At 39.9% G+C, this 16,066-nt stretch overlaps 1 protein-coding gene across 1 annotated transcript in view; it reads left to right on the top strand.

Moving 5' to 3' along the window:
- usp43a (ubiquitin specific peptidase 43a) overlaps positions 1-16,066 on the top strand; it is a 63,716-nt gene that overhangs the window by 41,817 nt on the left and 5,833 nt on the right. The window contains exons 7-12 of the mRNA XM_068321321.1: positions 4,426-4,588; positions 5,052-5,163; positions 9,264-9,367; positions 12,536-12,613; positions 12,824-12,953; positions 14,956-15,075. Of these exons, the coding sequence (XP_068177422.1) occupies positions 4,426-4,588; positions 5,052-5,163; positions 9,264-9,367; positions 12,536-12,613; positions 12,824-12,953; positions 14,956-15,075 (707 nt within the window). The remainder of the gene's footprint in view (positions 1-4,425; positions 4,589-5,051; positions 5,164-9,263; positions 9,368-12,535; positions 12,614-12,823; positions 12,954-14,955; positions 15,076-16,066) is intronic.

Below are 16,066 nucleotides of genomic sequence, written 5' to 3'. Positions count from 1 at the left end.
CATCCTCTTCTCTCACACCAACTACCTTCATGTCCTTCTTCACTACATCCATAAACCTCCTCTTTGGTGTTCCTCTAGGCCTCCTGCCAGGCAGTTCAAAACTCAGCATCCTTCTACCAGTATATTCACTATCTCTCCTCTGGACATGTCCAAACCATCTCAGTCTGGCCTCTCTGGGAAATATTGTCCAAAAAAAAGAAATCACCCAAGCACGTCAACTTTAAGTGGCTTTCAAAAAGACAAGGGCAGTTGGATGTTGAACATGTGCAGATGCTGCCTACTTTATCTGTCATGTTGCTTTTGGCATGAATATGTTTTTTAATGTCAGGAGGGTAAGATGACTGTTTGCTGCTGCAACATGTAATTTGTCTTGGATGTGGGTGTGACACAATGAACATTTTTTAGGTTATTTTGTAGATTGCACTGACAAGGGCCACTTTGATAAAGTGCCATTTCTAATCCAAAGTCGTCACCAAGTCTTCCCTCTAATTCTGTCATACATTATACGTACATACTGCACATACATATTTTGCTTGGACGCTTGCTTATTTGTTTGGTTCATCAGTAACCCATCAAAACATTATCAACCTCCTAACCCAGTAAATTCACAAGTAAATGTATTAATAGTTTTATTATATAAACACAAAAGGCGTCTGATCTATTTCAAGTTTTCTTTTAACAATTCTATATATTTACTATTTACGAGAATAATCTGCCTTTCAAGGCCTTCAGTCAGTGATTGGATCTGAAATGTTGGTGTTGACATTTGTGACCGCCTGTCTCTCAAAATATATTATGTTAACTGAATATCAAAAGCGACCACGTTATCCGGTCTTCTCGGAAGTGTTTCAGTCTGAAAATAAGGATTTTTTTTTAGCTCCATCCATCCATCCATCCATCCATCCATTTTCCACCACTTATCCGTAGTGGGGTCACGGGGGCAGCAGCTCTGTTTCAAAAATAATGAATTTTGAGCTGTGGGAGGAGGTTGAACGCAGAAAATGCTGCATGTCAGCGCATTGTTCTGCACGGCTTGCAGTCCTGTCATAATCAGCTTTTATTGAAAGCATTAACTGTTTAGAATATGTACGTTTGTATATAAAAGTGTTTAATAAACAATTTACCAAATTGGTGTCGCAATCAGTAGTCAGAGTAGGGGAAATAAAGGTCTCTTTAGTGCTGATTATTCTCCAGGTTTGGTTATAATGGACTGGATGAAATCTTTTGCACACCCAACCCTTGTCAAACTTCCAGCTTTTTTCAGAAGCACTTCTTTAATTTATGTTACCAAACTCAAGCAGCGAGCTCATCATCTTACCCCTCTAATAATAGAGCCACTCTCTCTTCCTTTCTTCCTTTTCTCACATTTATTTGCTACAGTCTCTATCCCTTGAGTTCTCTCTCCACTCTGATCTCCTTTCTCTTTCAATCATTGGTCTGTGTTCTTTGCAATCCGCCGATACCTCCCTCCTTCTGTGGCTCTCTATGTCAGGAAAGAGGAGGTGAGAATGAAAGTCTTGCAGGAGAATCTCCTGGTGCAATTAATACATGCGTGCAAAATCACACCACTCATGAAACAGGAGTGGGTAGTTTCTTCATTCACAGTTATACAGTCACATTTTGCAATGATATAAACCAATCAAAAGTGTAAAAGATTATGAGTGGTATTGATTAACTGGAGAGTTAATATTGAGGAATGCTGTATCCTTTGAGCTGAAACAAACTTGTCTTGACATTTTAGCCTCAGAAGTGGAAAAACAGTTTGAGTAAAAAGGAACAGAGATGATTGAGGGAGAGACAGCCACACATACAGGAGCTGAATTTACCATTTAAGGGCCAGGCAATATCAATAAATGTCACACTGTGTGAATGCAGATAGCTGAGAGAAAAACTGATTTAGAGGAAGTTTAGACAACGCGTTTTCTTTCAAAGCTTTTCTTAAGCTTTTCTATTTTCATTCTGTTTTGCAGATGTTTGGTTTTTTTTTTAAATAAAATGCTGTATTTAATTATTCGTTAAGTGTAGCCGCAAGAGGGCACAAGCCAGTGTCTTATAGTGCCGGTCCCAAGCCGGTCCAAATCAAACATGTGAATCAACTCTATGACTTCCATACCGGATCGGTCGAGGCCCGGGTTAACAACAACCGCCATTGGTGCTGTTGACCTACAGGGCGCCGGTGGAAATTGGACTATTGTTGGTCCGAGAAGGAGAGGAGGAAAGTGTGTTCGTAGGAGGAGAGAGAAGAGGAACGCCAAGAGTATAGGACTGAGAGTAGGGATGTTGAATGTTGGAACTATGACAGGAAAAGGTAGAGTTGGTTGACATGATGCAGAGGAGGAAGGTAGACATAATGTGTGTCCAGGAGACCAGGTGGAAAGGTAGCAAGGTTAGAAGTTTAGGAGCAGAGTTCAAGTTGTTCTATCATGGTGTAGATGGGAAGATAAATGGAGTACCATCAAGTCACACCTGCTTTCCTGGGTGTGTGTTCACGCTTGTTTTGTGTGTCTGTTTGATGTTGAAAGATGGCATTGTTTCATGGTAGGATGTGAACAAGCACATTTTGATTAAAGGTCCCATATTATGCTTTTTTTAATTCATGTCATTCAGCTGCCAGATGTCCAACTACACTGTATTTGAAATGTCTTGCCCCAAAGTGATCCGTGGTCCTCAATATCTTTGATTGAATATTGATAAATTCTCTTCCGCTCTCAAAAGCTGTTTTAATGAGCCAGGTCATTACCACACACCGCTACGTAGCCTGATCACAAACCACACACACATGTGTACGCTCACATGACTGAAGTGGACCTAAATATTTAGCCAAAAGCTAACTGAGTCCCAACAGCTTGTGAGGAAGTTCCAGTGTGTAGCTCAGAGGTAGGACATTACCGCACAATGCTACCCTAGCCTGAACAAACTACCCCCTTGGGGATTGCCACGCCCTTGGGCATGTCAACCAATCAATATCGTCAACCACTCTGTCCAATCACAGAGCGCCATTTGTGAAATAACAAATGGCCTTTCTATCAAAATCTGATTGTTTTGATTGGGTCCGGGCCATGAATTCCTAAAACTCCAAATATCTATTGATGCAGGAAGCGTTTGTTCACCAGATTCTAGGAGTTGTCCGGTTTAGGGAGGTGCACTAAGTATATGTAGAGACTTGAAAAAGTGTGATTTTAATCATAGGACCCCTTTAAATTCTCTGTCTCAAAGTCTGTTTTCCAGACTGTTTTCTGTCCTGTCTGTGTACCCTCAGCTAACGAATTACCCACTATTAGTCATAGCTTTGGATTGATTGTTTAATTCTTTTAACATCGCCTCGATGTATAAAAATCAAAGGTCAAATCTGCTAAAAATGAATTTTCTCAAATGTTTTTACTTTGTTAGTCCTTGCATAGCTGTTTGTTTTGTAGAAACCCATAATTGTTTTGCTTCATAGAATAGCTTTTGCAAATGAGTAACACTTTTATGGAGTTTGTTCATGTGCAGGTGAAACATTACTAGCAGTCAGCCATTTTTCTCAATCTCAACTGAAACACGGGAGTTTTTCTTCATTTTGCCAGTCTAATTGCAACAGACTGACAGAGAACCCAAAAGCACGACAGGCAAGTAGGCGGTTCAAGAGTCTCACAAGGTGTAATTTGACAGGAAAGGTTCTGGTACCAGCTAAATCAATCCAAGAGGCAGACGAATCAGACGAGTAGCACGTTAGCGGGCAGAATACAGGAATCAGGCAAGGTCAGGCATAAGAGTTATCAAACCAGCCAGATCCAATGAGGGGCTACAAAGTCAGGGTCCGGAGAGCTTTGAGACAACACTGCTGCCAACTGCGTCACCGTGCCACCCCCGTATGTCTCAAAATAAGTCAGAAATATGAGGAAATATAAAGTTATCAATTGATATTTGGGCAGCAGGGAGGCGTAGTGGGTTCTGGGTTTGATGCTTTTCTGTGTGGCGTTTGTATGTACTGATGTCTTTGTGGACCCGGCGATGAGCTGGGATGAGAGTTTATATCCGGAGTGTACCCTGTTTTTTGCCGGAAGCCAGCTGTGATAGGCTTCAGCAGAGCTTTGACCTGCAAGGCGGGTGAGCGGCTGTAGAGGAGGTTATTGCAATATTCAGAAAAAAATACAGTACATCCTAATTGTCTGTTTTAAGGAAAAAGCTCCTGGTGGTAAGCATATTATCATCAGGTGATATTATTGCTGAATTTGGGATGAAACAGATCTGGGTATCGTGATGCAGTGCAATATTGTGCGCACTTGTGAGAATATATTTAAGAGGCTCTCTAGTGAACTATCAAGTACTGTACTATTGTTGCCCCAAAGCAATTTTCCCATTGTTTAGCTTGAAAATCAGATTGTTTCACATGTTGTACATCATTCCTTTTTTGACAGCACTCTAATTCTATACTCTGCTCAGGGTATCACAACAGCCTCCCCTCCTCCCCCTATAACTCGACACCTGGACCTGATGGTCAGAGGTTACCTCCATCTGGCAGTTCCTCTCAATACATCCAAGGCAGCTCCACAAAAGTTCTCCTTCTCGTCTGTAACACTGCAGGATCTGGCCAGCAGGCTGTCAGGTAAGAGGTGGGCTGATTGTTGAAGTCAAGTTGTTCATGTGTTGCTTAGGTTTGTACTGAGCTCTTGTCTGGCACACCATTGCATCAGTTGTTTTCACACTTTTTTAGTTTACATCTAATTACTTAACCAAATGAAAGGGTTAAGTCTTACGGGTTTTTAACAATAATGTCATGCAGGACAACATTTTCTACCAGAGTTTTGACCACTTTTGGCTGCAGTGGAAAAGTAAAAAAGTTGATTTTAGTACTTTGAAGTTGTGGGGGGAGGTTAGTAAGGCACAAATCGTTTTGGGGGGTTTTTGCCAACAATACATATTACATTCCACTGGTAAGATTAAAGTTGCTGTTCAGCATTTTATCTTCTGGTGGGGAATAACACTCTGGTTATTAATTTCTGATTGCCTGATATGTTGGTGTTTTTTGTGATAGTCTTCTCTCCTCTCTTTCCCTCCCCTTTCCTCAGGTTTGGGCCTCCATTTCTCATGCATGAGGACAGGAACATGTCCTGGGACCAGTTGCAGCAGAGCATCCTCAGCAAGCTCTATTATTTAATGCAGAATGGATCCCAGACTCAGGTAAATCCCTGCAACCATACTGAGTTGTGGTCCATTGAAACGTATCTCTGTTGTAAAATAAAAAGCTGTTGTTGAACAATATACAGGTAGTCCTCAACTTACAAACATTCACTTATGAACATTCGGAGATACGAACAAACACCCGCCGCCATATGCAACTATTGTCCTTTGTGCATGTTGTCCAGATTCACTCTGTGGGCATCTTCTTCTTTGTCACTCTGGCTTGTGCCTATGTGTTCACACAGGCTAATAAATTGTCTGCTTTCTTTTTTTCGAAGTGAGAGGTATTTCATTTGGAGTCCATGTGTTAGGATTTTCTCCATCACTGTCATCTTTCGTATGTGTCACTAATTCTCCTGTCTCAAAATGACTGGGAACATACTGTAACTACCTGTCCCCACAGACAACCTGCCACCCAGTGGTATGGAAGAGTACTACATTACTCTGTCAGACACTAGAATCTACAGTAGATTAAAGCACTAACACTCCACAACGGAATTTTTTTGACCAATTAAATGGTAAGTGGATAATTTCCCACGGGGTGGCACATTGGTTGGAAAACAATAGTTTACACCATACTGTGCGTCTGAAGTGTTTGTTTACTGGGCAGCAAGTTAGAGAGTGACTTTGATAAAAAAGTTGGAAGAAAAGCTAAAACCGGAGCTAGACGTCTTCAATGACAAAATGAAGAAAATGCAGAAAGACACGGATGAAAAAGACCGAAAAATTGTTGTCTTGGAACAGGGACAACAAAGAATGGATGATTTGGAACAAAGCATTCGTATAAATGATGTGATCATCACTGGAATCAAAATCAAGCCGAGGAATTATAGAAATCCTGTGGCTAGCGCTGACATCGAATCTCTGGAGCAACAAGTAAGCTCTCAACTGAGAGACTTGGAGATAGCTATAGATCCGGACCAGATTGACATGTTACCCATTACCATCTGGAGGTAGGAGACCACCTGCAGTGTTGATAAAATTCAACAATCGTAAACGCAAGATTGCTCTTCTGAAACAAGGCTAAAAAACTGAAAGGAAAAAAATGTCTACATTAATGAGAATCTCACTAAAAAGAATGCTGATATCGCTAAAAAAGCTCGACAACTGAAGAAGAATGGGCTGATCGACAACACCTGGACGAACAACTGCAGGATCTTCATCAGAACAAAGGAGCTTTCTCTGGACCAGATGAAAACAATGGTGATCAGGAGTACAGTACGGAGGGTTGTTGAAATATGAGCAATAAAGACGGACAAGAGTTGTTACTACACCAAAGATCAGTACAACAGAGTCACTTCAATATAGGGAGCTCTACAATTTTGGACACGTCAAGTATTTCATGGAACAGTCGAAATCAACATCATTGATGTCAGAAACATGGATTAATGAACAAAAAAACAAACATGTATTTGTGATAACATGGGATAACATTAACTTTGAGACTTTAAACAGCATGTTGATATCTTTTGACAATATAATACCATGTGAAACTGTTAAAGTGTCAGGTTAATTCTTGTATGAACACTGTCTGCTGAAAGAGGTTAATATGATCATTATATTCTTGTGGAGAACACTGGCAAGGTCAACGTCTAGTTTCGACTATCGATGATGTTAATAAACCTTGTGTTCCTAGGAAGAATGTAAACATGGTTATACTCTAGGGTAAAAGGCTAATGTCAAGAAGGGGATAAGGGTGTGAACGTCTGTCAAAATTCAATGTATGAGCTGGTTGAAGACTTTTAATGTCTGAGTTTGTTGATTACATATTCTAATGAGAGAGATATCTTGTTGATAATTTAGGGGACGGGAATCTTACAAGCCAATGGCTTCTATCCTTCTATCCGTTAACCCTTTTTTTTCTTCTTTTCGGATGTTATTGATGATGTTTCAACACTGATGAAAGTGAAATATGTTGTAATAACATGTCTGGAAAGAAGAAAAATAAACTGAATAAATTAAATAAATAAATTTGATTCTCTACTGACAGTTCAGTATCTGTACACCATAAGCCGTAAAACCTGGACTCTCAATCACAGTCGTGTATGCACACACTGTCCCTTGTCTGGATGTCATGTAGCCATGGTGACAAGCTAAATATGAGGTGATTTTACCCAGAGTAAGGAGTTCTCAGAAAAAATATCATAGTTATTTCCTGGATGTCACCTCAGTTTTTTCGTTCCAACTCAAAGCCTCTTTGATGGATGTCACCACCCACTCATCTTGTATTATAGTAGAGGGCTACATGCTGGAAGAACCAGGCATTTTATACAATTTTTGTTGTTGTGCTCAAGCAAAACACTGAAAAGATGTACACGCTGTGCAGAATAAGAATATAACATATGAGCTGTTGTTACTATGTAATGTGAACACATACAGGACATTTTATGTCATGCTATGCTTGTCATCTTCTTGAATGGAACCATGAGTATGACTAGTTGGGTCTCATTAATTTGGTCATCTCTGCCTCTTCATTATGAAGTGTTTTGGTGCCACCCAGAGGTTTGTTTACAAAGACACCCCCTAGTTCTAGGTTAGAAAGAAGGAAAACACATAACATTGGTTATCAAAATTTGCAATTTCAACAAGTCATGGCAGTTTAATGACTGTAACTAAATGAAACCTCCACCAATGCTTCACCTGGTTTATGTTTGTTTGGTTTTATTACATCATCACAGTATTTAATGAAAGCTCAAAATATCTAACTGAAAATGAGTAGAAGGAGTGAAGGGTAGCTATTCAGCAATATGAACTGGGAGTAGGAACTCTCAATGTGGATGTCACCGTCAGTAGAGAATCAAATTTATTTAACATCAGTAGCCTTCCACATTTTTGGCTTTTCAGGACACATTCAGTTGATAATAATAATAATAATAATAGACCTTTATTGTCCCACAGTGGGGAAATTTGTGAAATAAATGAAAAGAGATGCATTTGACAAGCAAACATTCCATCAGTCTGCGTTGTCATTTGTACCAGTAGAATGCACACATGCATATATCACACGCACATCTCTTAATAAAACAGACCAGAGAAACTGATGTAATATTAACAGTAATGTGAGGCTGTCTTCATAAAAATATATTCAACTTCTTCAACTTTACACCCTTTGGACACCCTTGTGCCAAGCATTAATATTTTTGATGTAGTTCCAATTACTGCCTCTGCACATTTTCAGGGTCAAAAATTTGCTATTGAGCTGTATAAAAATCGATGCTTGAAATTCATATATTTTTACCATTTGTATAATGGAGCCATGCGGCTGCCAGGGGACCCTTGACACACACACACACACACACACACACACACACACACACACACACACTCACACACACAACCAATATGAATTCCATGCATCGATTTGTTATGGGAGAACTGTTGAACTTGGTGGATTATGTTAGATCAACTTCCAGACACAGAAGCCCGGAGTTTACCCAGGCAGCCTTCCGTTGAGCTCTATGCAGAGTTTTTATTCTGGTCGAGGTGGATAGTCAATGATCAGACAAACATAAAACAGATTTTAGTAATTAATTGTAAAATGGGTAAGATTGGTGAGGAAGTCAATGCCGACGTTCTTCACGCATTCCAGCGTGTGAACATTTAATAATTTCACTGCGCTCCTATTTATAGGAGAACTTGACTATTACTCTATTTTTTGCCTGACGTGCGTCATTTGAGATGTGTTTTTATGCAATATTTTGTGATTGAAAATGATCATTAGTAATCAAAATAAAACATAAAGGTGGTATACGAAGCCTTTGTTGTGTAAGCATGAAACATTTTGGAAATGTACGTCTATTATGGAAATAACCTATAATAACAGTAAGCAAAGTAAAACATCACTGCTTTTCTTCCAAATGAATTGATAAAATTAAAAAGCAGAAAAAAATATTCAGGTATGATGATTTTATAGCAGTTTTTGCGTGTTTTTGCCATGAAGGTGCTGAGAGCTGTCAATGTGTTTTCTCTATTTGTTTTAGAAGAATCATTTTGCTGCGTTATTAGAAAAGCATTATGTTAGAGGGACACACACACACATACACACTATTGAAGTCATCAACTTCTTCACAAGAGGCTAATGTTTATCTCTTTTCTTACAGAATATTGGCATGCTGTTTAAGATCAGAGTGGTGGGGGTATCAGCGTCCTACAGCTACCTGACCCCACAGGACATCAGGCCACTAAACCACCCTACTGTTGACAGGTTGGACACACCTAGATCCCAATTTCCACAGGCAAATTAGGACACTGTGCTATACTGTACATTAAGTGTACGCTCAAACATGTGCCAAAATGTTAGTACTTACCACTCATATAACCACCACTCATATATACACATGCGACACAAAAATACTAGTATGGGTTTGTGTCTGTCAGACCAGAACTAAGACTTGAACTTAAACACAAGACTTAGAAAGGAAAGTTCAAATCGAATTTTTTTTAATAGAAAAGTATCAACGGAAATTCATTCTCACAGAGGAAAAGAACTATGATTCCAACAAAGTATCAAAATAAAAGTTTGAAAAGTATAAAACAATAACAAGACAAAGAATTAAAGAATCAAAACTTAACTTGACAGAACACATAGATGGCACTGTTTCTGTGCATTAAACAATGAAGTGGAACTAACACGAGACAGAGGGAGAATTAATATGGGAAGTAGGGGAACACAAGTGGAACCAATCAGGCAGGGTTCCCACAGGTAGTAAAAATAACAAAAAGGGAGGAAGTCACGGTCTGAAACGAGAGGGAAGGAAATGTTCCACCCATGAACTGACATTCCTGAACTGGTTAGAACAAAAAAATATAGTTCCTGAACAGGTCCATAACATTCCCTGTAAATATAAATAGGTAGGTATCTTTGGCAATTTTAAATTGGCAATTAAAGTAATTGGTTTACATCGTGTAGATGAGAGAGAACAAAGACTAGAAGAGGTGACTGTTGTGGACCAGGATGTAGCAAAGATTAGTCAGGATGAAGTGAGGAGGGCACTGAAGAGGATGAAGAGTGGAAAGGCCGTCGGTCCTGATGATATACCTGTAGAGGTATGGAAGTGTCTAGGAGAGGTGGCGGTAGAGTTTCTGACTGGGTTGTTCAACAGGATCTTAGATAGTGAGAAGATGCCTGATGAATGGAGGAGAAGTGTGCTGGTGCCCATTTTTAAGAACAAGGGAGATGTGCAGAGTTGTGGAAACTACAGAGGAATAAAGCTGATGAGCCATACAATGAAGTTATGGGAGAGAGTAGTGGAAGCTAGACTAAGGGCAGAAGTGAACATTTGTGAGCAGCAGTATGGTTTCATGCCAAAAAAGAGTACTACAGATGCAGTATTTGCTTTGAGGATGTTGATAGAGAAGTACAAAGAAGGCCGAACGAAGCTGCATTGTGTTTTTGTAGATCTGGAGAAAGCTGATGACAGGGTGCCCAGAGAGGAACTGTGGTATTGTATGAGGAAGTCTGGAGTGGCAGAGAAGTATGTTAGAGCGGCGCAGGACATGTATGAGGACTGTAAGACAGTGGTGAGGTGTGCTGTAGGTGTGACAGAGGAGTTCACGGTGGAGGTGGGACTGCATCAGGGATCAGCTCTGAGCCCCTTCTTGTTGCTATGGTGATGGACAGGCTGACAGACAAAACTGTGGTGAGACCAGCGATGTTGTTTGGTCTAGAGACAGTGTCCCTGAGGAAAAGACAGGAGACAGAGCTGGAGGTAGCAGAGATGAAGATGCTGAGGTTCTCTCTGGGAGTGACCAGGAAGGATAGGATCAGGAATGAGTACATCAGAGGGACAGCACATGTTAGAGGTTCTGGAGATAAAGTCAGAGAGGCCAGACTGAGATGGTTTGGACATGTCCAGAGGAGAGATAGTGAATATATTGGTAGAAGGATGCTGAGTTTTGAACTGCCAGACAGGAGGACTAGAGGAAGACCAAAGAGGAGGTTTATGGATGTAGTGAAAGAGGACATGAAGGTAGTTGGTGTGAGAGAAGAGGATGCAGAAGACAGGGTTAGATGGAGGCAACTGATTGGCTGTGGCGACCCCTGAAGGGAAAAGCCGAAAGGAGAAGAAAAAGAAGAAGTTTACATACTGTAGATATGTCTCTATAGTAAACAGGACAATAGCACTGATCCAGTTACAGAACAGAGGATGGAGAATCAGAGGTAGACGGAGAGGCTGCTTATGATGCATAAATGTCGTTTGGAGAACACCACCAAAGAAAAAGATTAATTACTACAAAGTCCTGTTAGTACAGGGACACACTGCAGTGAAAATGACTGGCATCTAATGAGTTAATGTCTTAATCAAACATTTTTTAATGTTAACAGACTGCAGTGTTTACCTGTTATGAATATAAACTCAATTGGGAGACTCTGAACTTCTCTCCGTTCTCGTCACGTATTGAGTGAATGAAGGGAAAAAGTGAATTGAGGGAAACATGAGGTCAGATATTTTCTTCAAGAACGAAAAAAAAAACAAAAAAAAAAAGGTTACAATTATTTTCTGTTCCGATTCTGCTCTGGAACATTAAAAAAACAAACAAAGTTTCTGGTTTTTGTTCCATGAGCCCTGGTTAAAACACAATGAAAATGGACAGATTTACCTTTTCAACTGTACCAGTATAATATTTTTACTGCAAATAGAATCATAGAAATACTACATACATAGAAATACATAGAAATCTAATTCATTATACTATGTATTAAAAACGTACAGCCGTACCCTGGCAGATAAAACAAACTCACCATCACCTGGCCATTCCAATAAAAAAAAAAACCCAGCTTGTGCTTTGCTTGTAGCTACAGGAACATGTTAAATGTCTCATCATGTCAGGAAGTGGTTGCTTTGATTGTTTACAGTTCTTAGTTTGTAAAATATATATAACAAAAATGCTATTGTTTATTTCCAAAATACAAGGAGAGAGAAAAGTTTTTTTTAGTCAGCATTCAGGCCATCAAGCCAGAGTAGAAGGATCTACAGTTAAGCAGTATGTTTCATACAAGATTAACCGGACTTGGACTAAGAAAAAAAAAAACCTTTCTTACAGTGTATTACTTTACTTATCTGTTTTGTTGAATGACTGCTTAATTCCTTGAAACAATTCCTTCAGCCATAAACTTGCTGGGAGTTCATTTATCTGTTAAATTACAACTGCTGGCAAGAGTCTAAACATGGGTCCTAATTTTCTGTAACTTCTACAGTGACACATAAATAATGAGTTTGGTGAAATGAATGTTTAATGTGACAGAGTCTTATTGGCAAAATTGTCAGTGCATTGTTTCCTAGTTTGTACAGTCATGGCAAGATGAAAACATTTTTGGACACTCAAATATTTATCCTACCACTGGGGACTAATTACTGTTCTTCTCTTTTAGAGTTCTAAAGACATGTGGCCCCGGGGGACCTCTTCACTTGAAACTTGTCATTGAGTGGGATCACAAAACTAAAGAGTGGTAATTTTTTTATCTGTATTTATATTTACATATTTCACCACTGTGAAATCCTACCACAGTGTCTCAAAACTGAGGCACACAGTGATTTTTTTTGTTGTTTTCGTTTCTGTCAAGAAACAAAAAATACACACCCTCTGATCAAAACCGAAGCACTTCTACAGCTGGATATGAACTATAAAGCTCAGTGACATATGCGTATATTTTTCTCAGTCTGTTTGGCAGCATTCAGGAGGAGGTAGTGAAAGATGCAGAGAGTGTGAGGAACCAACAGCAGCAGCATCTGCAACAGCACAGCTGCACCTTGGATGAGTGCTTCCAGCTATATACCAAAGAGGAACAGGTGAGATTGACTGTACAAAAAACACCCGCATCGTCAACACCGTAAGTTGTTATTTTTATCCATGTGGTCTTTATTTTTGGGTTTGTTTTTGGACTTTGGACTCTAAACGGTGTGAAATTCACTGGATTAATGTAATGTGTTAATCAGTACGTCAAACGCAATCGACCGGTCGCCCCCTGATGGTAGTTCTGTTAGATCCCGACGATAGTTCTGGTAACTTTAAAAAAGTAGATGTCTTGAGATCAGGTCACCTTGCATGCACAACACCAATGCTAGGGCCAGCAAAACCAACAAGGTAGCTAACGATTGAGTAGATCGCATTACATCGCATATTGCGATCCCGTCACTTGATTGACACACAGGACAGCCAATCAGATGACCTGTCTTCTCTTATGATCTCTGAGCTGGACCAAGTGAGAAAACAAAAAGTTAGGAAATAAATGCATGGATTGAAGTTTCAGCAGTGTGTTGAGTTAGCGTGAGATGAAGGTAGGCAATCTTACGAAGATTGTTTTGGTGATCGGACAGATGGTTGGAAGGAACACATGTGGTCAAAGATGAATCTGAGGTTTCTGATTTGTGGGAAGGGGGTGAGTGTTTGACCATCAATGGAGAGTGTGCAATCCTGGGCCTTTGAAGCCTTTGAAGAAGTCCAGAAAGTTATTGCACTTGTCTAAAGTAAATGAGAGTTACTGTACATTGGTTTGAGCAGTTTGTTGATGGGGAAAAAAAGAGTAAACGATGTCAAAGTAGAATTATAAAATACTTCTACTGTAGGGTGGTGTTGAAAGGTAGGCTGATTTCCAGGACTTTGACAAATACTATGGCAGTGCGGTCAGGCACGGTGAAAGACTCAAAGAATCCCTTTCTGGTGTGATTTATTACTTCTTCTTTAGTTTTGCAGATGCATCAGAGGAATTGAGGCTGACAACAATAAATGCTGGTTTGTCTAAACAGACCATAAACTGAGTATAAGCATGCATGACATGATGTTTAACACAAATATCAATATACATTAACCAAACAAACAACGCAAGGCATAATCATTATAATACGACATACAGATACCAACTATTTTATTCACTTAAGCATGGTTATTAACAAAGGGACTCACACTGAGTCTGAGATACTGAGGACAGTATCTCAGATACTGAGAGAGAGTCAATATGAAGGTCAGTGGAGCAAACCAAGTCCAAAATGTGGCTGTGTGGGGAGGGGGGGTGGTGGGGAAGTTGACATGTTCTGTGAAATTAGAACTGTCCAGGATGTCAGTTGGGGTTTTACAGTCATGGGAGTCAATGTGATTGTTCAAGTCAATGAGGAGTAATATGGATGATAAGACTGAGTTATGTGATGAATTCTGTGAAGTCTGGGAGGAAGAATGGGTTGGGTTTGGTATAGTGGTAAATGATAGAAATGGTAAAGGAAATGGAGCTGGGAAGGTTGAAGATGTTTAAATTCTGTGATGAGATCCGAAGCAGGAGGCGTGAAGTGGATAAACCATTGTAGCTGTAGAGATATGTAGCGGTGAGCCATGATGGAGACAGGTAACAGTATGAAGCAGGACGAAAGATGCGAAAAGTGGGATCGGATGCTGCATACCGACTGGAGAGAGACAGAAAAATTGGCCCTGGTGGAAATGGTGCAGCTGCCCGGTGGGAAGAGCATTAGTCTGGCCACCACACAGCTGACTGAGTGAGACCAAAAGCTGAATTTACTGTGGAGTTTATCCCTCATGGCGAGTAATGGGTCCGGGTGGGTCCAAAATTTGCAAAAACTGTTTCCTGCAGGGATAACTGGCAGCCAAAACATGCCAGCATCCTCTCATTCTGGTGCAGACTCTCAAATGTTATAATATTCTAGTATCATATTAATGTTATGCATCCCTACCCTATTGTTGAAATTTAACATTCCAAAATGTTTTAAAGTAGAATCGTTTCAACTCTACAAAACCACAATCTGATTTTTGTAACCATTCAAGCGATTTACTGACTGATTCCAGCTTGCCCCCGATGATGCCTGGAAGTGTCCCCACTGTAAGCAGCTTCAGCAGGGCATGGTAAAAATGAGCCTGTGGACTCTCCCTGACATACTGATCCTCCATCTCAAGCGCTTCCGTCAGGTAGGTGAGCTGCGAGGTTTCCTCTCATGAAATACTAATGCACTCAAATTAAACTTGAAACACTGGTTTTATGATACAATTAATATATTTATCTGTTAAAGCTGCATTAGTTCATATTAAATGGCAGTGGTTTGAGGAGGTTGAAATGCTGCTGGTGAAAATCAGGACAGAGAATAAGGGATCGACTGACAAGGGACTGAATGAATATGATTAAATAAAAACAAATAGAATAGAATAGAATAGAATAGATGGGGAAAGTCTGAGTGCACTTGGTGAACTGTAAGAGAAGAGCAGCATCTAGAAGAAATGGAAATATGGCTGGAGGGATTGATGCAGGGTGGTTGCTAGTTGTTACAGTGAATAGATTCCATTTATCATCTGAATGTGAAAGATGTGCTTGGGTAAAAAAAGATCTTTACAAACTTACACACACACACACACACACACAAACACACACACACACACACACACAAACACACACACACACCACCAGGTTTTGCAAACACCTCATTCAATGTGTTTATTTCTTTATTTGTGTTAATTTCAACATTGCACACAGTGAAGACACTGTGAAGTGTATGTGGATGTTTTGCCTTCTTAATGGGCTTGGGACCATCAAATGTTTTGCACAGATTTCAAGATAATTATAGTTGAAAGCCCAATTTGACAGCTGTCAGAATCCGTATTACAGCAAGAAGTGATCCGGTAAAACAAAAGGTCCATCATTGTTTTAAGAACTTAAGATCAGTCAGTCAAAATTGCAAAAACTATGAATGTGGGCTCAAGTGCAATTGTGAAAAACAGGAAGGCAACACAAAATCTGTGCTTTGGAATCGGCCTCTGTAGCTTTGCTGTCCGCAGACAGAATGACAACAGTTCATCCGCTGCACTTGATGTTAACTTGGATAGTTAACTTTAAAGTTTGCTTTACCTGGTAAATGTTTCTTTTCTTCCTGAACATGTGCACGTCAGGGCTTTAAGTAGTCACATT

This window comes from Antennarius striatus, chromosome 8, assembly GCF_040054535.1.
Source record: "Antennarius striatus isolate MH-2024 chromosome 8, ASM4005453v1, whole genome shotgun sequence".
Classification (NCBI taxonomy): Eukaryota; Metazoa; Chordata; class Actinopteri; order Lophiiformes; family Antennariidae; genus Antennarius; species Antennarius striatus.
This window is presented reverse-complemented; position numbering and strand designations above follow the sequence as displayed.